Raw genomic sequence first — 23,982 nt, forward strand, 5'->3', positions numbered from 1 at the left:
AACGGGGGCGGGGGCAGGGAGAATGGTTGTGGGGAGGACAATGATGACAAAGCAGGATCAGTTCATTAGGATTCTTCTTGGCATCGCTTTGTCTTCTGAGATCAGAACCTTTCCTCTTGGTATAGGGAAGGCAGCTCTTAATGCGGTTTTATGACCTGTTTAAAGGAAGAGGGGGGATGAGGCAGAGGTCAGAGTAACCTTACTGTTTCTGCTACTTTCTTACATTCCTTTGCTTAAAATATTCAAGATGCCAAGGTGCCACATTTTGGAGCACATCCTGAACCCCATCAATTGCCATAATTGACCAGTTGTTTTAGAATTTGGTAATGATGGTTCAGCTCTCGTTAGTATTACAACTATTACCTTCAGTTATCTTTGCTACCTCATTTGTAAAGGTAACTTGTCAAAAATTTAAATAAATGTCAAGAATATAATTGCAAGACAATGAATTGAACACTTCTAGCCAATGATTTAAGTAAACATTATTTTAATGAAATTCACTTTATTTTCTATAAAATTTTCTGTAAAAATACAGTATCTGGAAAACTGAGTTAAAACTTTAGTAGTACAAATTTAGACAGGCTCCAACTCAGATGTGTGTTCTAAATGCTTATTTAAGAATAGCTAACGTATATTGAACAGTCACTAGCATTACGTGGAGGGCTTTACATGCATTATCTCACTCTAACAACTCTTTTAGATAGACGGATACTTTTAACATCCCCATTTACTATTTGAGAGTGAAGACTTAAACAAATTAAGTTGCCTGTGAGCACACAAAGAAATGATAGAGAATGAGAACCCAGGAAGCTTAATTTAAGAGGTCATGCTCTTAATCACTAAGATGCTCTACTTGGCTTTGAACTTGTGGAGTAGACCCAAAGGTTTAACATTTGTTTTTAACATTTATGGTTTTATAAGTTCAGGTAAATATTTTTCTCAAATTTTCTCCTACAGTATAGCTGAAATACAGAAAGATGTGGAATACAGGTTGCCATTCACCGTAAACAACCTGACAATTAACATTAATATGTAAGTAGAATTGTATCCTATTTTTTTCGTGTAATATGACTTTAAAAAATCTTTTTATTGTTTCTTAATTATTATTAGAAGTAAACTGTTTAAAATGAACTTGTTTTCCTTTCCCATAACAATTTCTTAAACTCACACAATTTAATAAAATAAAAAATTTAAAGACATCATTGTAATATAGCCTTAAGAAACTATATGAGGAAATGCAATAAAAAGATGTAGTAATAATCCTTAGTACTAAAATCGTTTTTATTGATTTGCACCGAAGTCTTGACTGGAGGTCAGCTGAAAGAGTAAGAATGAATGATGACAGACAACCAAAGGGATCATGTGTGGAAAACCATTAAAGGGGTGTTCACCTTGACATCAGAAACAAGTGAAAATATTCTAGTTCGCAGCAACAGATAAACTACATCAACCAGAAAGTTCAGGGCTGAATTTGATCTGCTGAATATTTTTAAAGAAAAAAAATTAAAAGTTAAAAATATAATCATGAGGTTATAATGTTACAAAGAGGAAAAGTTGGACAGAGTGATCACTGAAGTACTCATTTAGCCTTAAGTGCAATTACTAGTCCTTAGTATGAAAGAACGCAGTCATCACCTCAGATTGTATCAGGTGAGTGGCTGCTGGAGTGAGTGGTGGGTAAGGTGAAAAGGCACCTAACTTGAAGACAGGAACTGTGCTTTTTCATCTTCATAGCTTCATTGCCTAGCATGGTGCCTGCACATAGGAGGCCTTAGTAAATCCTAGTTGAATAAGTGAGTTAAAGCATGAATATATAACAGTGCCAACCATTAAGATACGTTGTCTTGATATATGGGAGCTTTTTGCATCCTCATAGCAGCCCTGCAAATTGGAGCAAATGACAGATACATAGGTAGTGAATAGCGTAATCAGGGTAGTTACTGCACATTGGTTGGGCAACAAAGGCCATTTATTGCCTTTTTTACCAAACTAGTTTAACCTGTTCAATGATATAAATGAAATAATCATCACATGCCCTAGGTGGAGCTAAGTAGGAGGAGCCAATAAGGACTTCATTTTCTTCTTGACAATAAGTAATTTTCTAAGCCAGAAGAGGAAGAAAGGCAATTTAAAGGGACATATTCGTCTGAGTTTTGGAGATTTGGAAAACAGGGTTCCATATCCAGTAAAATCTCGTTTTTAAAGACTTCACTCCCTAATCTTAAATTTGTAGTAATTCAAAAAAGGTTCAGATTTTTTTTACTCTTTTTCTTTTTTGTATTGAAAATTTACTGTTCTTCACTTGAAACCATGTGCTTGACCTCAAAGTTGGGAGAGATGTGTTAATTGAGACATTTAGAAGACAGCTACATTGTTCCAATCCTAGTACTCTCCATTTTATCTGCTTTTTAGAAAGTCAATATATAGTGAAATCATTCTTGGCAGCATTTCAAAAGTAGGAAAACCATATGGCCTGAACCTGTGGTCTAATATATAGCCAGTCTGGGTTAATATGGTTCACCTAGTACAAATGCCTGATCTAATTTTTAGCTGAGATTTTCAATAGCTTGGTATATTGTGTTTGAAAGCAGTTAAAATTGGCCTGGTGGGAAGAATAGTCTGTAATTCTTGGTATCCTTATTCCACATTAAGGTTTTACTATATTAAGTTACTTTATAGTCTTGTTGCCAAGGTGTATCTTTTTGTATATTTTAATTGACTGAACAACCATAATAGAGCACTTATTACAATCCAAATGAAAATATAAAAATGTAATTTGCTTTTGAATAACTTTAAGATTATGACTGTGTACTATAACATCTGTCATCTTTGTTTTTGTTTTTCAATCTGTTCTACTTTTACCAGATTGCTCCCTCCACAATTTCCTCAGGAAAAACCAGTGATCAGTGTTTATCCACCAATACAACATCACTTAGTGGACAAACAAGGAGTGTATGTTACCTCTCCGTTAGTAAGCAATGTATGTATGTGGTATAATTTATTTCAAACATTTTCACTACATTTAATAGATAATACTGATTTGAAGGTTATTTGTTTTTCAGTGGTGAGCATCTGTTGATGTTAGAATTTTGTAGCTCTTCCATAGTTGTTAGGAAGGGATAAAATTCAAACATGCCTTAAAGTTCCTAGAATATGTATATGATAGATTAACATGAAGAACTATAACTTAAATGTACTCTCGGTATTTACCTTTGAACCTTCAAATTATTGTAAATAGTGAAGTGTGGAACTATTTCAGCTCCATCATTAGCTAAATTGACTTTTAACATCATCTATGATATTGATTCTATAAGAAAATATTGTAAGATGTGGATTGCTAGCATGTTCATTTGACACAATATCTTCTGCTTTTCATTTCATTCTTGACTTGCAAAAGTAGATTTAAGATTAAGTTCTAGAGTGACGCTTATCCTGATGAGACTTTCTGAAAGTGATTTTGATTATCCTGAATTACTGTTACTTTTAGTTTACAATGCACTCAGATCTTGGAAAAATTATTCAAAGTCTATTGGATGAGTTTTGGAAGAATCCTCCAGTTTTAGCTCCTACTTCAACAGCATTTCCATAGTAAGTATGTATGTAAATAAAAATGTGTATATGTTTATTTAATCAAAATATAGTTTAAAAATGCAAATGGTGTTAAGAGGCAACCCTCTACTTTCTGCATCCTCACATTCACACAAATACTCATACTTTTCAGAGGCAACTTTGTTTTCTTTTTTTTTAGCTGCTTCTCTTAGTATTTTTACCTTCACCTTTCTGAATAACATATACATACTGCTATCTCTTGATTCTTTCATTTTAGGTATAATCTGTTGACTTCCTGTTATGATTGGGAGGATTTTAGTTATCTTTCTCAAACCTCCCTTTCTCCTCATCCTTTCAGTGAAATTGTATCATAGTTTTTACTTAAATTCATGTTTGGGATTTTCATTACATTGACTCTTTAAATATTCTCTGCTGTTGAACCAAGCACTTTATCATGATTACATTTCCTCATGGGATAACTTTGCTTTTTTCTGGAGTTAATTCCATTTTCCATTGGTTTTGTTTCCTTTGATCTTTTTAATTTTCCACATCTTTCACCAGCTCTGAAAAATACTTTTCAAGTCGTTTCTTCACATCATCAAACCTGTCAGGTGATCTCTAGGTTCTGCTGCACAGCTGTCGTCCTGGGATTTCCCTTTCCCACTTTCCTGTATTGGATTCTCCTTTTCCTGAATCCTATGTTTTTTACTCTCTCAGGCTATTTCCTAGTTTTTTGCTTTACTGCTTCCCAGTAGTTTCCTAAGTAAAGATATGTTCCAATAACTAGAGGTGAATATCAAATTACCCTGAAACGTGTGGTTAAAATAATGACGGCACTTATTTTCCTGTGAGTCTGTAATTTTGATTAGGGACTAATGAAGATACTTTGTTTTTGCTCCACGTTTTGCATCAGCTGGCATGGCTTAAAACAATGAACACATTTATTTTGCTCACTAATCGTCAACTCAGGAAGTGTTCTTCAGAGAGCTCTTGTCTTCTCTCCTCACATCAGAGGCCTTCAACTGGAGCACCTAGGTGTGACCCGGGCTTCCTCACATCGTGGCAGGGCTCCCAGGATGAACATCCTGGGAGAGCTGTGAGAAAGTCATCTTCGCCTTCTCTGACTTAGCTGCTGAAGTCATTCAGTGTCACTGTTGCTTTATTCACTTTGTTGAGGCAATCAGAAAGTCCTGACCAGGGGAGGAAAAGTCTTTTCCTCTTCATGGTGGAGTGAGTGGCAAGTCTGGGAAGAGCATATGGGACCAGAAATACTGCTGTAGCCATTTTTAGAAAGTACAGTATGCCACAAGATGCTTGGAAGAATAATTTTGACACTTTTTTTAAAATCTGCAAATGGCCTAATATACCCTCACACTTAATAGTTTATGAAGTTCAAATTCTGTGTTGAAGTGGTTTTTGAAAATTTTGAAGGCATTTTTCTATTGTCTGTATATAAGCTTCTATTGCTAAGATGTCCAATGCCATTTGGATTTCTAATCCTTTGTAACTTTTTTATCTGAGGTATTCCGAAATTGCATGATGGTGCAACTTGTAGTCTTTATAATTCCTCTTCCTGCAGTACTTCTTTGGCTTAATTGTCCTGTCCTTCTACTTAATTTCCAAGAACTTTTTCTTATTTCACAGTCAGGTGGCATCTTCAACTGGTTGGAGATCTGCTTAGGCTAGCTTACCCAGGTCATTAGGTATATCAGCCCCAGCCATCATCTTTGCCCTCCTGTGTCTTTGTCCTGGACGTATGAGCCTTACTGACATTCCTTATCTATAAACTAATTCCTGTCCTCTGTCAGGATGGGGTTAGATATAAACTCATTCACCTTATTTGAAGATAGAAGCCAACAAGTTTGCTTGTTCTCACTTCAAATAAGTTCTGTGAGCTAGTACACATTATTAAAAAGGAAGTCTGATATATTTCTTAGATTATTTTATAGGTTGTACTTGCTACTGAGATCAAAATAAAGCAGATTGGTTCAGAATTATTAAGACTGTTTCAAGGATAGGATAAGTATTCTCTTATATTCTTTCTAAATAGCTTGTATTTATATACATATTACCAATATATACCTTTAGATAAAACTAAAGTTCTAAGATGAAGATGAGCCATACTTTGAAATGAACGAGCATATTAGAAAACTTTTTTTAACTTAATTTTTTTCGATCATAAATACACTTGGCTCAAGATTTTAGGAGTATAAAGCGGTTTGGGGTGAAGTCTCCTTCCACTTGTTTTTCCCTTGCAACTTAGTCTCTCTTCTGTTGGATCCAGAGTTGTTTGGCTGAGTCTGTATATATAGAATTCCTGAGATATTTTATGCGTATACAAGGAAATATGTATATGTAGGATTTTATTCCCTCTTTTTTTATACAAATGGTAGCCTACTATTCCCTTGCATTTTTTTTTTCCTCTCACTAATTGATATGGTTTGGAGAGCTTCCAAGTTGCTATATAAAGCACTTCCTCATTCTTTATGGCTGCAGAGTATTTGTTTTATGGATGTACTATGACTTAGTAAGACTACTATTATGGATATTTTTATTGTTTCCAACTTTCCTAAAAGGTCCACCCTCCTTCTCCATCAGTGATGCAGTGTAAAAATGTTTTAACCAAATGTAAGTGTATTTGTTGGGTACATTCTTGAGGTGGTATACATATTTGTAATTTTGACAGGTACTGCAAACTTGTACAGAGTAAGTTGTACTAATTTCTACTCCTTTACACATTGCTTATTCCCCCACACCTTTTGCCAACGTAGTATATTTTGCCAGTGTAGTATATTATGCCAGTGGATCTTTGCCAATTTATAGGCAGAAAATGATATTAGTATAATTTTTTTTGTATTTATCTTACTACCAGTGAAGTTGAACATCTTTTCCTTTGATTTGAAGATGTTTTTCTTTCTTTTTCTTTAACCTGTGTATTCTATCTCTATTTTGCTGTTGGATTGTTAGTCTATTATTAATTTGTATGAATTCTTTATATAATAGAGAATTTATCCCTGTTATCTGTGATATGAGTTTCAAATGTTTTCCCCAAATTTGTTGTCTTTACTTATGTTGAGCTTTGTCATGTAAAGTTTTGTTCCATTTTGTTTTTTTAATGTCATGGAATTTGTCATTATTTTCTCTTATGACTTCTGAATTTGGGATCACGGGAAGTCCTTTCCCACCCCACGGTTTTAATTTCCCAAGGCTCTCTTCCAGTTCTTTTAAGATTTTTTTTTTAAACATTTTAAATCTTTGATCTTTGATTTGGTTTTTTAATCCTATTATAAATATGAGAGTTGGGCTCCAGTTTAATTTTTTCCAAATTTCCCAACACCATTGACCAATCTATCCTTTTCCCACTATTTTGAGATCCTGTCTTTATTATATCTAAATTGCCATGTATGTTTGGGATTTTTCTGGATTTTTTAATTTAGTTCCATTGATCTACCAATATCCATTTGCCAGTATATGCTTTAAAAAAATTCTTTTGATTATTAAGGTTTTCTGATGTGTTTGGCTATATGGCAAGGTTAATCTCTCTTTACCCTCTTTTTTCAGATACTTTTCCTTCTATCCTTTTTCCATGTAAACATTAGTATTATTATAATTTCAAAATCTGTGACAAATGTTTTCTGCCAGCATAATTCCAACTCATGTTTATTTATGTCATTAGGTGAAATAATAGTATTCCCATTTTAAAAACTGTTCAAGCTTGATCTGTTTTGAAACATGTTTCAGTACTGTGATATGTGTTTTTTCAACACCACCAAGTAATTCTCCAGTTCTCAGCTGACATTGACTGTGTTTCCTACAAATTTAACTCCATTCTGATGCTATCTACCTGGAGATGGCATCAGATTCCACAGATTAAGGGCTCAGTCTAACAGACTGCCCCACTTCACACACCAATCAAAAATCCACGGGCTATTATTACCTATGCTTCTGATCAACTGGTTATAAATCAGAGGGTCTCATGACCCTTCCTCGGGTTTGATTAATTTGTTAAGGGGCTCATGGAACTCAAAAATAAATTTACTTAGGTTTACCAGTTTATTATAAGGGATATTATAAAGGGCGGATGAATAGCCAGATGAAGAGGTACAGGCAGCCTGTCATTAAGGCTGATGATTTCTTACAGATTTTCTGTCTGGATAATCTGTTAATAGAAGTGGGTATTAAAGTCTCCAATTTTTATTGTATTGCTCTATATTTCTCCCTTTAGGCCTGTTAATATTTGCTTTATATATTTAGGGGTTCCTACGTTGGGTACATAAATAGTTATGTTATATCCTCTAGTTAGAGTGACCCCTTTATCATTATGTAATGCCCTTCTTTGTCTCTTATTACAGTCTTTGTTTTAAAGTCTGTTTTGTCTAATATTAGTATAGCTACCCCAGCTTTCTTTTGGTTTCCATTTACACGTAATATCTCTTTCCCTCCCTATACTTTCTGTCTGTGTGTGTTCTTACATCTTAAGTGAGTCTCTCCATATGCATGAGATAAAACATACCTTTAAGGACAAGACTAGGCGATGAACCTTATTCAACCCTATTCTAGCTCTTGACTCTCTCTGAAACCTTTGTGATTGTCCAAGCAACCTATTTTATTTTTAATTGCTCCCAAGAATTGAGGGTGTACCAAGACCTGTCCTCCCAAAGAGGAGGATCTCAACTCCTAGATTTAGGCTGATTGGAAGCAAGACCCTCAGGCAGCAGCTTTTAATGAATGCAAATATAAACATTCCTGTGGGACCATAAGCTTAAGTCCTGGTGGCCACCAGAGCCAGGTGGCCTTGAGGTGTCCCCTGGGCAGCAAAAATCAGGACTCCAGACGAGTGTATAAGCTCCTTTCTGAGAGAGAATGGTGAGCAGAAGTGCAGCAGAGGGAAGAGTGCAGGGGTGGCGTCCACTGGCCTCCTTTCCCTGAGAGCCCCCCTCAGACCTCTCCATGGGCGCCAAGCCTGAAGCCTGCCCCAAAGCCCCAGGACAAGCAGTGAGGCCTCTTAAGATTGTGGGTACGTTTACATCTGCTGTCTGTGCATTGCCCCGGTGTGGTGGCCTGCACAGAACTGTCTACAGCTGTTACAGTCCTGTGAGACTCGGGAATGTAAGCCAGGTGAGCAAGGGGCATTCCCTGGTTGAAGCTGCAAAAAAAAACAAAGCACCAGACACTTGTAAGATCTCACCTACAAGACATGCTGGTGTTTTTAGATCGTGGCCGAGGGAGAACTTTAAGATAAAGCCCACCCTCTGAGGTCTTTGGAAAGGATTACATTCTGCCCTTAGATTTGTGTTTAATTAGAAGCCTGCCCCTCAGGCTGCAGCAGTGATAAGCTGATAGGCCTCCTTCACAAAAAGACTGAGCTCCTGTTGCCTCTTGCTATGCCCTGAGGGTGGTAACCAATTATTTAGTTATAATCTGTGAGACCTGTGAGTGTAAACCCTGATGGAAGTCAGAACCAGGCTATGTTGAGGTGTCCCCTGGTGGTAGCTGCAAACATCTGGCTGCCAGGCAAAGGTATAAGCTCCTTTCTCTGAGATACCGGTGCGCTGGAGGGAGGCAGAGAGCGAGTGCAGAGATGGAGTCCACAGGCTTCCATTCCCTGAGAGCATCTCCATAGATGCCTGGATGTCAAAGTTCCCAGACGAGCAGGTAGGCCTGTTTCACAGAAAGACTGTGGCTGTGTTTCAGTCTGCTGTCTGTGCAGTGCCCTGGGGATCGTAGCCTACCAAGAACTGTCTCTCTGATTGTTACAGTCCCCTGGGACCCAGGAATACAAGCCCGCCTGGCATCCAGAGCCAGGCAATCAAGAGCTATTACGTGGGCAGCAGCTGCAAAAACCAGGACACCAGGTGCATGTAGGAGCTCCCCTCCAGGAGATAACTGGCTCTCCAGAGCACAGCAGATGGGGAGCAAGATGTCACCCAGCAGCTTCTATTCCCAGGAAGTATCCCAGCAGGCCCCTAAATGTATGTTAAATGGATGCCTGCCCCTTTGGGCTGATGCTTTAAGATTGGCAAATAAGCCTCTTTTGCATTAATTCTGGGTGCCACTTCTGCTCTGGGCTCTGGGGCAGGGGAGTCAGAGCATGGGAGTCCTTTAAGAGCTGTTTTTTAGTCCGCTTATATATACCCTGTGAGTCTTGGACAGCAGTTCCTCGTCTTCAGAGCTAGATGTTTTGCGGGTTTGTCTGTCAGATACAGGCTTGTCTATTGCCAAGGGTGAGGTTTATGGTGAGATGTGCCTCAGCCTCTCCTGCCTGCTTAGATGTCATTTTCTTCCTGTTTGCCCACTGTGTAGGAGTCACTCAGCTAGTTGCTAATTTTTTTTCACAGGAAATTGTTCCATATGTAGCAGTAGATTCAGTGTGTCTGTAGGAGGAGGTGAGTTCAAGATCTCCTGTCACCATCTTCAGCCAAAACCCAGTATTTATTATCTTGCAAAAATGAATGGTTTTTCAATCATATCTTAAGTTATACTGCTGTGCCACTTTTTCTGACAGATACACATGGCTTTTGTATGCATCCTTTAATATTTTAACAGCAGCTTATCTATACTTAATTTAATATTTATATTTAATTTTTCTTTGAAATTTCTAGAAAAGCAGCCTTGACTTTCAGTCAGATTTTTTCCAAATGTAGTGAAAGCAACTTGAATAGATTTTCTGGATTAAATGTTGTTCTCCATTTCTTCTGTGAAGGTACTCATTGATGCCAGTAGAATGCTCAAAACTCACATATGACTTATTTGTTCACTTTTCATGGGACCAGTCGAATTGTATGTTTTCTAAAACTTTTCATGGAAGGAAACCAAGAAGGTTCATATTTGATCAATTTGTATAGTATCTAATTCAGTTGTATAATTGTAGTAGTTAGTGGTACCTGCCATAAACAGATCCCAGCTATAATGTGTGACCATTGCTATTTAGAACAATTTAGAAATAATTATACAACTTACCCCGAAAATCTAATCTTATGTTTATTCTAATCTTAGGTTTTCCTCTTCTTCTCTTTAGTCTGTATAGTAACCCAGGTGGGATGCCTCCTTACGCTTCTCAGAGTTTTCCATTTCTTCCTCCATATCCTCCTCAAGAAGCCAACAGGACTATCAGTTCTCTGTCTGTTGCTGACACTGTTTCTTCTTCAACGATAAGTTACACAACAGCCAAACCTGCTGCTCCTTCAGTTGGTGTCCTCTCAAACCTGCCATTGCCTGTTCCCACGACAGACACTTCCATACCGGTTGGTATCCTCAAATATCTATATTCTGTACTCTGGAAATATTCAGTCAATAAACATACACCTCCTTGTACTAGCGACTAAGGCACAAAATAGGAAAAGATTAAATCACATTTTCAACTTAAGTAACAGTGTCAGAGAGGTGACCAGCAAATAATTAAGCAACTGTAAGTAAGGATCTTCCAATATAGAAGAGGTAGTCTAGAGGTCACGGGAAGACTCAGTTGAGGGGAGAGGTCAGTGCTCCCAGGGATCAATGTAGAACTAAATGGGAAAATGTGATTCTCTTTTTTACATCACTTTGTCCTTGGTGCTTTGACCATGCCTGATACATACAGTAGGTGTTCAGTTAAAACGAAGCAGATGAGTGAAGAATGAATTGACACTTGAAGGCAGATTTTTAGATGGTAATGAATTTGCCAGGGTGACAGGGGTCACATAAAGTGTTCTGTGAAGAGGCAGCAGCACTGACAGGCGGGGAGGCAGAAGCTAGATGGCGTATTTGTGCAGGTGCCTGTAGCGGAGCTCTCTGGTCGTCACACAGGCAAAGGCACAGGAAGTGGTCACATGGGAGAAGCATGTATCAGCCACACGTGCAGAGGGTCTACTATAGCAACCATGGGCTTCTAAACCAATGTCCCACTGGTTTAAAAAATCATGTGTTCTTAAATTAAGATGTGACTATGTGCGATGTTTTTGAAGAAGAAACTACTGTTTGGACATAAAACATATTAAAGAGATTTAAAAACCTTAATTTTTAACCACTAGTGAATATCACCAATAGTAATACTCGGATATTTAACAATTTTAATATCCAACTTTATGAATTTTAGTGTTTGTAATAGTTTAGAATATAGACTCAAGTGGATTTTGTTAGTAGTATAAATAAAACTACAAGAGAACTTTTTATGGGTCCTTAATTTTAAAGTCATCTATATTCAAACTATGGATACTCTATTCCTTATCTGCCCTGTTGTCTCATGGAACTTGGTTATGTAACTATTCAAACTTTTGTCAACTTACTTTTTCTATACTTAATGCCTTTCACTTGAGTCAGACACATTCACCAGTGAAACCCACTGATAATTCTCCACATTTGTCCCCAGATACACTTAAGAGATTTATTTTATAGCCACATACTTGCCCAAGTAAGAGAGCTAACACAGGTACTCACATAATACCCACCAAAAAAAAAAAAAAAAAGGTAACCCGATGTGTATAAAGGTGCACTGAAAAAAATAGTGAAGAAAGGGGAGTAAGGACTATAAAGTGCTAAGATGACAGTTATGGGATGCAGTACATTAAAAATTATTTGTATAACTAAATAGGAACATTCAAAAATACGGCTGGAATTTAATACCATTTCAAACTCTCTTTAGATAAGCCAGAATGGTTTTGGTTACAAGATGCCTGATGTCCCTGATGCATTTCCAGAACTCTCAGAACTAAGGTAAAAAACAAAACAAAACAAAAAAAAAACCTTAGATAGTAATGTTGGTATTTGTTATCTGTTTAATTTGTAAATACAAACCATCATTTTCATATCCATATGAAATAAAAAGATTTTTAAAGTCTGCACTATTCCTTTAGTATAGTTGTCCTAGTGGAAAAGCTTTACAGATCAGTTGTATGTCTTGTAGGCTGTATTTATTGAGTGCCTATTCTGTACCCAGGGATTTTTGTAGATGCTGGGAATGATCTAATAGTTACCAGGATAACAGTGTCCTTTCTCTCATGTGGTTTACATTCTCATGAAAATTATTTCCAAGTACATGATTCTTGGAGGTTTCAAAATATATCTTGGCCTATTTTAGACCTTTACATTGTTCCTTTAGTAGATAGAACTTTGTATGTAGAGAAATAGGTTGAAGTTCTCGGAAAGTACTAACAAAGAGTTTTTATAGAGCCAAAATTTATTCAAATTTATAGCAAATAAGTTTGTAGTATTCAAGTTTAAGGTATCATTTTTCATGGAACAGTGCTCCTCTAAGATGTTCCATTAAAAAAAAAAGTGTTTTGTGGCCACTGAAGTTTGAGAAGTATTGCATCCTTTATACCCCTGTTGAAGGTTTATAGTACTCATAAGGCTGTTAATTACTAAGATTGTGGAATGCAATTTAAAATGTTTTGCAGTTCTTTTTGTCTTTAGTATATATCCCACCAGGGATGTACAGCCAAATCCAGTAGTTTAAAAAAAAGTTTAGCTTTATTTGACCCAATGTGTAACAGTCATTTCTAGAAAATAGTAATTTATGATTTTCTGCTAATAATATTAATTAATGAAGTTTATATCACATACACATTAGGATTAATGTTTGCAACAACCCCATAAAGTAGGTATTATTGTTGCCATGTTATAAAGGATTCTTTTATTTTTTCTTCCTTCCTTCCTTTTTAAAAAAATTATTATGAAAATGTCAAAAATACAAAAAGGAGAACCTCTTTGTCTTGCTTCGTATACCCTTCTTCCAGCTTTTCTCAGGAAGTATGGGTATGGGTCAGGGTTATTTTAAACCAAATCTCAAATATCATTTTCACCCAAAAGTTCTTCCCTAAATTTCTTCACCAGGTTAAGACTTTTGCTTTGCCATAACCCCAATCCACATCATCATCATAGCTCACAATATTAATGCTGATTCTTTGATTATTTTTCCAGTGTCTTAATAATTAAACCTTTTGGTTGGTAAGTTTATTTAAATCAGAATTCAAAACAAGATCTACCTATTGCATTTGAATACTATTATCTCTTACGTTTCTTTTCATCATGAACCATTTTCCCATCTTTATTAATATTTTTGTGTGTGTAATATATATATATATATAACAAACACATATATATATATATCACAAACACATATACACACATATATATGCATACATACCTATAATATACACACATACACATGTAAATACATATATATGATACATGTAAATTAAACATATTTTATTAAATACTTACTTAAGAAGCTGGTTATTTGTCCAGTAGAATTCCCCATACCTAGTGTTCGCCTGATTGCATCCTTGTGGTTCCATGGAGAATGTTCCCCTGCTTTTCGTATTTCCTTCTGGTGGCTAGATGTAGAGTTTTGATTAGATTTAGGCTTACTTTTATCAAATTATTGCATTGTATATCTTAAACTTATCTCTCAAGAAAGCTATGGAAAAAAGATGTAGGTTTATTTCTTTTGCCAAGACTATTTACATTGTAATTAGTGCATACACCACATAAGGCAGCAAAGATGGCTGACTGCCCTATTTTAAGACATTAAGATTAAAATAGATTGAAACACTTGGAATCATTGACTATGCATTATTTCATTAAGGATTGCAAATGTGATTTCCTACTGCCAGAACTAGCCAGAAATCTATGAAGAACTTTCCTAAATCAACTGTTCAGTTATTTTGAAGTAGACTTCATACAAGAAAGGCAAGATGAATGCTTGATTTTTTTTTCCTCTTAATTTATCAATTTTCACAATAATGAGTTAATGCATCAGCTAGCTCCAAAGGTTCTGATAGGCGAAAGGGTTTTGTTTTTATAGTTGTTTCTGAGTTATTATAAACTCAAAAGTTTAAAAACATTTTTGGTATGTTTCAATCAGTTGCAGTCATTATTCTTTTTGATGCTTAGACAGGTCTATCTTTAGTCCCTAGAAACCCTTCAACTGGTTTTCTCTATCCTTTCTGGCAAAACAAAGATGTCATGGGCTCACCTGGAACATATTTTCCCTGACCTGAAGCCAGTGATTTCTCTAAAAGGCACTTGTTCTTTTTCAAAATAACAATACCAGTAAAATAACAATACCAATGATTATTGAAAGCAGGATAAGTTTTTGTTTTGTTTTTTACACTTCTTTTGTCTTTAGGATATTTGGCACCAGAGATGTGCAGCCAAACACTGTTTTTTAAAGTCTTTTTAGTAAAACTTCCCCAGAGGATTGTATAACTGAGGGGAAAAAACACAGGTTCATTTATTTTCATTTGCTTTGCATTTTCGAGACTTTTTTTCTTTTTAATTTAATTTTGTTTTTTAATTATAGAATGCTTTTATATGGATCTATAGTCAAAACTGAAAGATAAGTTCAGAAAGATTCAGCTGCTTCCCTGTCCCATCCATCCAGTTCCCTCTTCTACTCTCTGGATATGGATTTTTGTTTTGGGATTAGCCTTCCATGATTGCTTTTAAAAAAACATTTTTGTGAATATATGTTACACAGACACATATAAATATATCTTTTATTGTGATAACCTATCAGCTAAATAGGCATAGAGGTTAAAATTGGTAAGATTGTTAGAGTTGTCCACAAACTCTAGTCTATTTAGAATCCTATCAACTGAATAAAACTAAAAAGTTGTGAATATTTATCCTCATGGAGAAAAACTAGATGACTGATACTCATTAACATTTTTTTCTGTTGTGTTTTTAGTGTGTCACAACTTACAGATATGAATGAACAAGAGGAGTTATTACTAGAGCAGTTTCTGACTTTGCCTCAACTAAAACAAATCATTACTGACAAGGATGACTTAGTAAAAAGTATTGAGGAGCTAGCAAGTATGTCTTCCCTTCCTTCTTAAATTTCCTAAGAAAAATGTGATCCTTGCCTAGAAATAAACTAGAAATTTATCTTACAGGAAAAAATCTCCTTTTGGAGCCCAGTTTGGAAGCCAAAAGACAAACTGTTTTAGATAAGGTGAGTTATCATTTTGAAGAAATCCATATAATTTTAAAATAGAATTAAACAGCATTTTTATTTTCTCTTTTAGTATGAACTGCTTACACAAATGAAGTCTGCTTTTGAAAAGAAAATGCAAAGGCAGCATGAACTTAGTGAGGTAAGATTGTTTACCATAAAAATTTTTCATCTTCATGTGTGTGAGCCACATTCTCACATTCATTATTATCAGAAAGTTTTTCTTAGGTATCTCAGTCTATAAGGCATGATACCTTTAAATGCAGGTGTACAACTCTCAGTTGTGAACCATAGTAAATCACTGATGCTCATGCGAGAGCATTTGGTTCCAAAACAGAAAAAGATGACAAGCCCCTAAATAACTTTTCTGGGAGAATTACTGTAAGTCTAATAAAAGCTAACAAAAATTTTTTAAATTTTAGATTTACTTTTAAGCTTATATACAGATTTCTTTATATAGCAAATTGAAAAACATAAAATATAAATTCACCACAAATAATAGATTTTTTTCCTAGAAATCCAGTTATGTGAGAAATCAAATGCATTTTATAAAATCTAACCCATATTTCTGAAAAAATTAATCTTTAAAAATAAAAAGGGAATAGAGGATATAATCTTTATATCGCATATCAGTAACCCACATTGTAATTAACAATAATTATTTCCTTTAAAATCAGGGATTCTGGAAGGTAAAATCAGTGTAATAATACATAATATAGAAATATAACAACAATAGCAAAAAAATGATGGTAAAGGAGAATATAAATTTATAATAGATTTCAGATAACCCAAATATGATCATTCTTTAGAGTAAAAGATATAATAACATGTAACATTATGCAGTTGTTGTCTCTTGCATTGCACTAAGCTATTTACATATATTGTCCATTATTCCACCAAAACCCTATGAGGTATATATTGTTACTATTTTTCCACTTTACAGATAAAGAAACTGAGGCACATGGATATTAAATGATATCCGTGAGATCACGTATAAATAGAAAGTTTCAGAGTCAGGAGTCAAATATAAGCAGTCCTCCTTCACTCTTGACCAGAAAATCTGAGAAAATCAACTGAAATACTTCTAGATGCACATTAGAGCTTAGCAGATGCCGCAGAAGCTTTTCACAATAATCAACATCATTGCTTATACAAACTCTTAGTAAACTAAGATAAAATTAATTCCTTAACTTAATAAAGAATATTAGAAACCAACAGTAAACAGTCACACTTAATAACTAAACATTTCCAGAATCCCTTTAATTTAGGAATGAAACAGTGATGGCCCAATATCACTGCTCTTTAACATCCCTTGGGAGGTTCTGGACACTGCAAGAAGACAAGAAAAGGAAAGGAGGTATAATGTAAAAGAAAAGATGAAGCAGTTATTAACCAAAACCAAACAAGTAAAAGTCTTAGCAACTAGAGAAGGTTTTTCTCTAGATATCCAGCAACTACCTGTGCAAAGTGAAGTAGAGGAGAAAACGTCATTTACAGCATCAACAAAACTGTCAAGATATTTAGAACTAAACCCAATGAAGTAAGTTAAGAAACTTTCCTGAATGACATAAAAGAAGACTTGAGGAAATGGAGTAACAGAATTATTTATGGACTGAAAGATACAGTATTATAAAGATTTCACTCTTCCCCAGCTTAAAAATGTAATATCCTTCCAGTCAAAATACCAAGAGTATTTTTTTTTTTATTTTAATAGATTTATTCTAAAGTTCTGAAAGACTTCCCAAAAGCAGTCGGGAAGAGCTTGAGCAAAGAAAAAAAATGAGGAAGAACCTCCCTTACGCAGTACCGAAATACACTGTAAAACCTCATTGTTTAAAACAGTAGAGTAGCTTACTAGGAAGAGAAAAGTAGTTTTATGAAACAGATCCTGCAGTTCAGAAAGACTCATGGGTAAGTATATGAGTAATTGGTTAGAAAAAAATTGAGGATTTAATAAAATACACTATTGGCAGTCCATTTAGAAAAAGTTTAGATCCCTGTAGGTATACACAGAAAGATACTCTAGAGGAAGTTTTTAGGTGGAAACCATAAAATTATGAGGGACAACCATCTAGGATTTTTTTAAGATCTTTTCAAAGCATTACAAAAGGCAGAAGCATAAAATGAAAAATTAAGTATTTAAGCTGTATGTAAATTTACAGCTGGTGTACATTGAAGATCATAAAATCGAAAGTGAAGTAAAGGGGACGAATATTTGTAGTGTATATGACAATATTAATGCCAATGGTCCATACAGAATCCTTAAACACAAAGGGAAGAATAGGAAAGTCACAAAAGGAGAAATAATGAAGGTCCAATAAGCATTCTGATATAACACTTGTTCTGACTTCTTGAAACATTTTAAAAACCCTTGCTTGCTAGGTTCGTTTCTGGATGTGCTCACTCAGTCTCTGAGGATGAAGAATCTTCTGTACACTAAAATAGAGAGACCACTTCACTGGACTGTTGGTGGCATTAGTGCAGGAACCTGTCCTGTTGTTTTCCCCCGTATACCCAATATGTGGTCCAGTTCTTGGCAAATAGTAGGTGTTCAACAAATATTTAATGAGTAAGTAAATGGAAACATTTGAGAAGATGCTCAACCTTACAGTAATACTAATAAGGGAAATTACAGCATCTGTGTGAGCCATACTTGTAAAGATAGATAACCATTGTAGGTAAAGGTGATTTAAAAATGGTACATTCCTGTATATTCCTGTGTGTGATGTATCTCAGTGCGATACCACCTCACACTCACTAGGATGACTACTATTAAAAATAGTGTTAGTTCTGACATTTATGTCTTTGATCTGATTCCTAAATCCCCAGGAGAGGACGATGATTGGCCCGGTTCTCTCACTTAATAGTTGGCAGCCAGTGGATTGGTTTGTACTGTGTTAGGTGTCCACCCTGTATCCACAAGGTGAGGACTTGGTGGGGCCAGGTTTCCTCAAAAAGAGGCGACGTAAGCACATAATGAATTGCGTCTCCCTACATCTACTTCTACCTCCATTTTCTTTCCCTCTAAGGAGATTTTCTGAGCATTAGAAACTAATACACTTAATTCTGTTTTTCAGAGCTGTAGTGCGAGTGCCCTGCAGGCAAGATTGAAAGTAGCTGCACACGAAGCTGAGGAAGAATCTGATAATATTGCAGAAGATTTCTTGGAGGGAAAAACTGAAATAGATGATTTTCTCAGTAGCTTCATGGAAAAGAGAACAGTATGTAATACTCTTTGGTTGAGGACAAGTGACAGCATAATATCAAATTACTTGTGTACATTCATGAGTTAAAAAACCTTCTTAGCACATTACTGGGCTGGAGTTTTGAGTGCCGTGAGAGGAAACTGAAGAGCCTCTGTGAGAATGACAGCAGCCTCCTCCTGTCCCTTTAGAGCTGCTTGTTGCGAGTGCACAAGTAGGTAGATCACGTAGCAGCTCTGTTTCAGAAACCACAGTGTCTGTATCATCCTGCAGTAAAGCTGGTAAATTAGCCCAAGTCTGGTCTTAATAGTTGTAATACACTCCTGAATAACCTGTTTCACAAGCTTTTTAAAAAGAGAATAATCCATAGAGATTTAAATTTTTTTTGTTTTTATTATTATTGAGAACATTCTGGGAATAGTTTCTGTTCTGATATTTTCATTACATTTAAAGAAAAATTTTAAGTCAGCTTAGCATTATCTTGTCCTTTGATCAAGTCCTAAATATTTACCTGATTTTTCTGAAACATCACATTTTTAAAATAACCTTTTATTAATAAACCTTGTAAACATTTACTATATGTGTGTGTATGCTGCAAAGGAAAATGGGGCAGATTTTTAATATCCCAATTTTCCGTGAGAGAAAAATTAAAGTTCGGAGACGTCAGTGACTGTGGTTGTAGCATTACCAAGGCACTGAGTTCTGGCCCGTTGTTCTTCGTATGATATAACTGTGCCTTGAAATGTGTGTTTGTTAAGCTTCCCGGTTAGCAACAGTAAGATCTATTTTCATATTTTTAAAACAGATATTTGAACTTACAGAATCAGAGAATTGGTATAAAGGGTCAGAGTGTGTTTTACATTCTGGAAGTTTACAGGTAAAGATTATCTTCCAAACACAATTAAGTGTTTTTTCCCCCCAATTCTTAAATTCTGCACTACCTTAGACATTCACAATTTAAGTAATGTCAACAAGTTAAAAGATTGTTATGTAGAATTCTCTGAAAACGTAGGAAGTAGCAGGCAGATTATTGGAGAAGTGACTGGTACTTTAAATAATTTATCTTTTAGATTTGCCACTGTAGAAGAGCCAAGGAGGAGAAACTTCAGCAAGTGATAGCGATGCACAGCCAGTTTCATGCTCCACTCTAGGTAAATTGTATTCCAGAAGGTTTGGGTCTCAAGGCTACTGCATGACTATTTCTAATGGCGTGTCCTTACCCATGCTTGTTCAGCCAGCTTTAAACACCATACTGTCATTACTGCTTTTGTGCTACACAATATGTAGCATGCTTTGTATTATACATTAAGCATAATGTTACATACCGAAGCAGTACAGATTGTTTGCATACTTTCAGTATGATATTTGCGTACATGAATTTTTTTTCAACATTTGATAGCTACTTGTGTAGAGTTGTAAGCCATCATTAGTTCCTTTCTCCCGTCTGGTGCGTGGAGCATGCCCTGTCACTTAGTTGACGTATTTCTCATTCGTCTCCTTTGTCATTTCTTCCTTTAAAAATGAACTTCCGCTCTCTTTTCCATCTCACATTAGGATTATTCAGTAACTTTCTGGCCCATCCTCTGCCTTTAGGGTTTCTTCTTCCTGCACAGCACTGACAGAATGATCTTCCTAAAATACCACTCTGTGATAACATTTCTCTGCTCCAGAACCCGCAGTGAGCCCCTAGCAGCAATAAATGCTGAACTTCTCTCTCTGGTTTTAAGCCTTCTGTAATCTGGCTTTTGTATTTAGATAACCCGTTTTAATTTTCCATTTTCCCCTTATGTTCTCTCACGTCGTGTTCTTTTTTTCTACCACCATGTCTTTGTTCATGCTCTCACCTGACCTCAAGCCACTCTTCCTTTTCCTCTCCATCTGTCTTCTTAGGATGGATTTAGTTGCAAGGACTAGCTCCCACCTTGGCAAGTTTAAGGAAAAGCTTGTGTTGCTGGATGATGCAGGGAAACGTAGAGCCAAAACGCAGGAAAGGACACCTCATTCACCTGGGAGTGAAAACACGACACGAGGCCATCCATAACCAAAGCAGCTCCTCTTTCTCAGACATGTCCTGAGGCTGCTTGTTTCTCATCTCTGTTCTTTTCTGCCTTTCACTCTCACTTGCTGTCTCGCTGGCTCTTCAGAGAGCCTTTCTGTGCTATACTTGCACGTGACTCAAGCATTGCTGCCCACAGGCCTGATCACATCATGACAGTTCAAGCAGCCATTGGAGACCGACAGGGGTCCCGCCACAAACCCCCAGGAAGGAGACTGGCCCAACATAGATGGTGTCCTCCTGACCTCAGCAGTTTGACCTGGAGATTGGTGTCGTGTGGTCTTCTGCACACCCCACTGGGCTGCAGGAGTAGACCTGAGAAGGGAGCATGGGGTTCTCTAAGAAAGGGAGCAGGCTGCAGGGAGGAAAATGCCAGGCACTTCCCATCTCCAGCTCAAACCTGTCTGCCTCTTCTCTCAGTGTAGTTGTCCTTAACATTAATGCCAACATTGAATTATTTTATTTTACAAATCATACTGTTATTCTTTGAGGGTAAGAGTTGATTTTTAGTATCAAACATGTATTTCTGAAGCTTGAGAAGTAAGTGGGCACTGAGTAACTGCTTACTGATACGAACCTGCTAGAATCCTTTCCCCACCTCTTTTCCCTCAGAGTCAAGTTATCATCTTATGGATAAATCTTAATTTATCATCTTAAGTTAAATCTTAGATTTTTTATTTTCTTTTCTTTCCAGATTTTCTTGAAAACATGAACTGCCAAGAGAGGAATGGGACACAAAACTAAGCACATTTATATTTATAATTTGCAAATTGGCATTTCATCACAGTGGCTGAATTCATAGATCTACTCTATAGATTGGATACAGAACTGAGACTGATTTTGTACAGATTAGAATGATTGCTGTGATCTTTGCTCTGAGGATTTTTTCTGCACTATTTGCACTAAAAATGTTTATTTATTGTTGAGAAATCCTATCATATTTAAGTTCAACTGCTCTTCCTCTCTTATTGTCAATTAAATACCTATGCATGTAATTTTAGCTAGTTTTGATATTTTATAAAATTACTTCATTTAAATATGTATTTTTAATTTGAAACTGCCTCATTTCTTTATTAAGAATGGTTTGTTTAGATTTTTTTTCCTCTCAACCTTTTTTGAAAAATTATCATTTCAACTGTAGACTCTTATTTTTCCTTTCTTTCTGGATGATAAAAAATTCAAATATAATTTGTTCTTAACTATTCATAATGTCAGGAAACACTGACCTTCCATTGTGCTGCCTCCAGAAAGTAACTTTTAATACATACAATAAATCAAAAGAGCGAACCAGCTGTTTTTATATATTGTTTTATTTTTAAAATTAAAGATGCATTTAAGAGGCAATAAGGTGAATAAATAATTTACCTAAGAAAAAGCTGCCTTTTACTTAAACTAGTCCAACATAAACTTGCATGCTAACTTTTTAAGTACATGATGGGTTTGTGGTTAGATGAGGATATGCTCACTAAATTCCCAATGTTAAAGTTTAAAACAATTTTTTTGTTAATAAATAGTAAATCTAAACACAAAAAAGTCAGTGAATTTTTCTGACCTTTACTGTATTAGCTTTTCATAAAAGAAATGCTTTAGTAATAATATTTTTAGGCAGTCTAGTTTTTAATTAATTTAATTAGATTTTCCTCTGTACCATGTTAAGCAGTTTGCTTTTATATCATATTACAGAATGAACGTATTTTATGGATAGCCATGAAAGCTAATTAAATAGAAAAATCTGAACTAAATATCTGAGGCTTGGTAAAGTAGTATCCAGATCACCAGACAACCTAATGCGTATTTTTGTTTAAACTTCATCCCAATATGATTGGCACTCCAAACACCAGCATAAAATACAGTTGTTTCTTTTCGTCATTCTTTCTGTGCATGTTTTTGGCAACAGAACTTTAAGAAAAACAAAATTATGTTCTTAGACTTGAAAAATACTTAATACTTACTCTATGTGGAAGGGCAAGTATTCACATGGACTATAAAGATACAATTTGGGTAAAGAAATTAACTTTTATTAATCTCCTATCTTCCTGGCCCTGGGCTAAGGGCATGCCATTTAATCTTCAAAAGGACCGGACAAGGAAGGTATAATTATCCCGGATGTATAGATGAAATAACTGAGGTAAGTGTTCAAATTTGTGTCAGAGTCTTCTGGGTATTTAGAAACTTTTCCATATTGTGCTGGCCACTGGAAGCTCTCATTTTCCAGGACAGAAAATAGCCTGCATTTGAATACGTATAAATTTTGGTTCTGTTATTACAATAAAAATTGAATGACTTTTTTGTAGTTTTATGGCTGTATTACTTTCTTTTTAAATTTCACCATATTGGAGAAGCAGGGACAAAAAAATGCCTGCCAAAGCAGAGATTCTGATTTTACTTTAACACATAATAGAAGACTAGATGGAACTCAGAATAGTAGAGAATAGCCTAGGAGTTATTATTCAGAGCAGGGGTTTGCCATGGATAGGAATTTAAAGGCTGATACCCCAAAATAGGAGAAAGTGTTCTAAATAAATGAGATGTGTGTTAAAGATACTTGTTTCAAACTTGGAAAAATCTAGACTAGGAAATTTATATTGGAATAGAGATTACTTGATGGGTAAGTCTGATCATAATTCATACATGCTTAAAGCAAAGGGCAGCTCAGATTCACTGTTAGGGAACAAAAGCAAACTAACTGCTCTTAAATAATAAAAACAGTGGGGAGGGTATAGCTCAGTGGTAGAGCATGTGCTTAGCGTGCACGAGGTCCTGGGTTCAATCCCCAGTACCTGCATTAAAATACTAACAAACCTAATTAATAAAAACCTATGCCAGGGTTTCCCTTCTGTTCCCTTCTGTAAAAAAGTTTCTTTGTTGACTGCTGAATCATGATCAAAATGCTTACTTCACATCATTAAATTTTGCTGAATATCACTAAATAAATAATTCACTTGAGCTGTAAATATTATTAGTTGGGGAGTAATCTGCCTTGAGTCAGTTTTACGTTAGTCTATTCCCTACGCTTTAAACCAGCTGCTCTAAATAAAACACTTCCTGATTGATGTTTTAAAATGAGAGTGTACTGTTAGAAATTTTAGTCTTTTTGAATTGGCCATGCTCCTTTAAGGCTCTGTAACAGCACAATAAAGTTTTAATAAGCAATAAATGTAACCTTTTTTGTAAATTTCAGTGTTAGGTCAACTTCTAATAAGTAGTCTAAATAATATACACATAAATTATGTCTTATA

At 35.6% G+C, this 23,982-nt stretch overlaps 1 protein-coding gene across 1 annotated transcript in view; it reads left to right on the forward strand.

The window, feature by feature from the left end:
* VPS37A (VPS37A subunit of ESCRT-I) overlaps window positions 1-23,036 on the forward strand; it is a 33,036-nt gene extending 10,000 nt beyond the window's left edge. Inside the window, exons 2-12 of the mRNA XM_032468660.1 lie at window positions 958-1,032; window positions 2,866-2,980; window positions 3,488-3,588; window positions 10,568-10,793; window positions 12,170-12,240; window positions 15,218-15,345; window positions 15,426-15,484; window positions 15,558-15,626; window positions 18,562-18,705; window positions 19,758-19,838; window positions 21,438-23,036. Of these exons, the coding sequence (XP_032324551.1) occupies window positions 958-1,032; window positions 2,866-2,980; window positions 3,488-3,588; window positions 10,568-10,793; window positions 12,170-12,240; window positions 15,218-15,345; window positions 15,426-15,484; window positions 15,558-15,626; window positions 18,562-18,705; window positions 19,758-19,838 (1,069 nt within the window). The 3' untranslated portion in view covers window positions 21,438-23,036. The remainder of the gene's footprint in view (window positions 1-957; window positions 1,033-2,865; window positions 2,981-3,487; window positions 3,589-10,567; window positions 10,794-12,169; window positions 12,241-15,217; window positions 15,346-15,425; window positions 15,485-15,557; window positions 15,627-18,561; window positions 18,706-19,757; window positions 19,839-21,437) is intronic.
* The last annotated feature ends 946 nt before the right edge of the window (window positions 23,037-23,982 follow it).

This window comes from Camelus ferus, chromosome 26 (assembly GCF_009834535.1).
Source record: "Camelus ferus isolate YT-003-E chromosome 26, BCGSAC_Cfer_1.0, whole genome shotgun sequence".
In the NCBI taxonomy this organism is placed as follows: Eukaryota; Metazoa; Chordata; class Mammalia; order Artiodactyla; family Camelidae; genus Camelus; species Camelus ferus.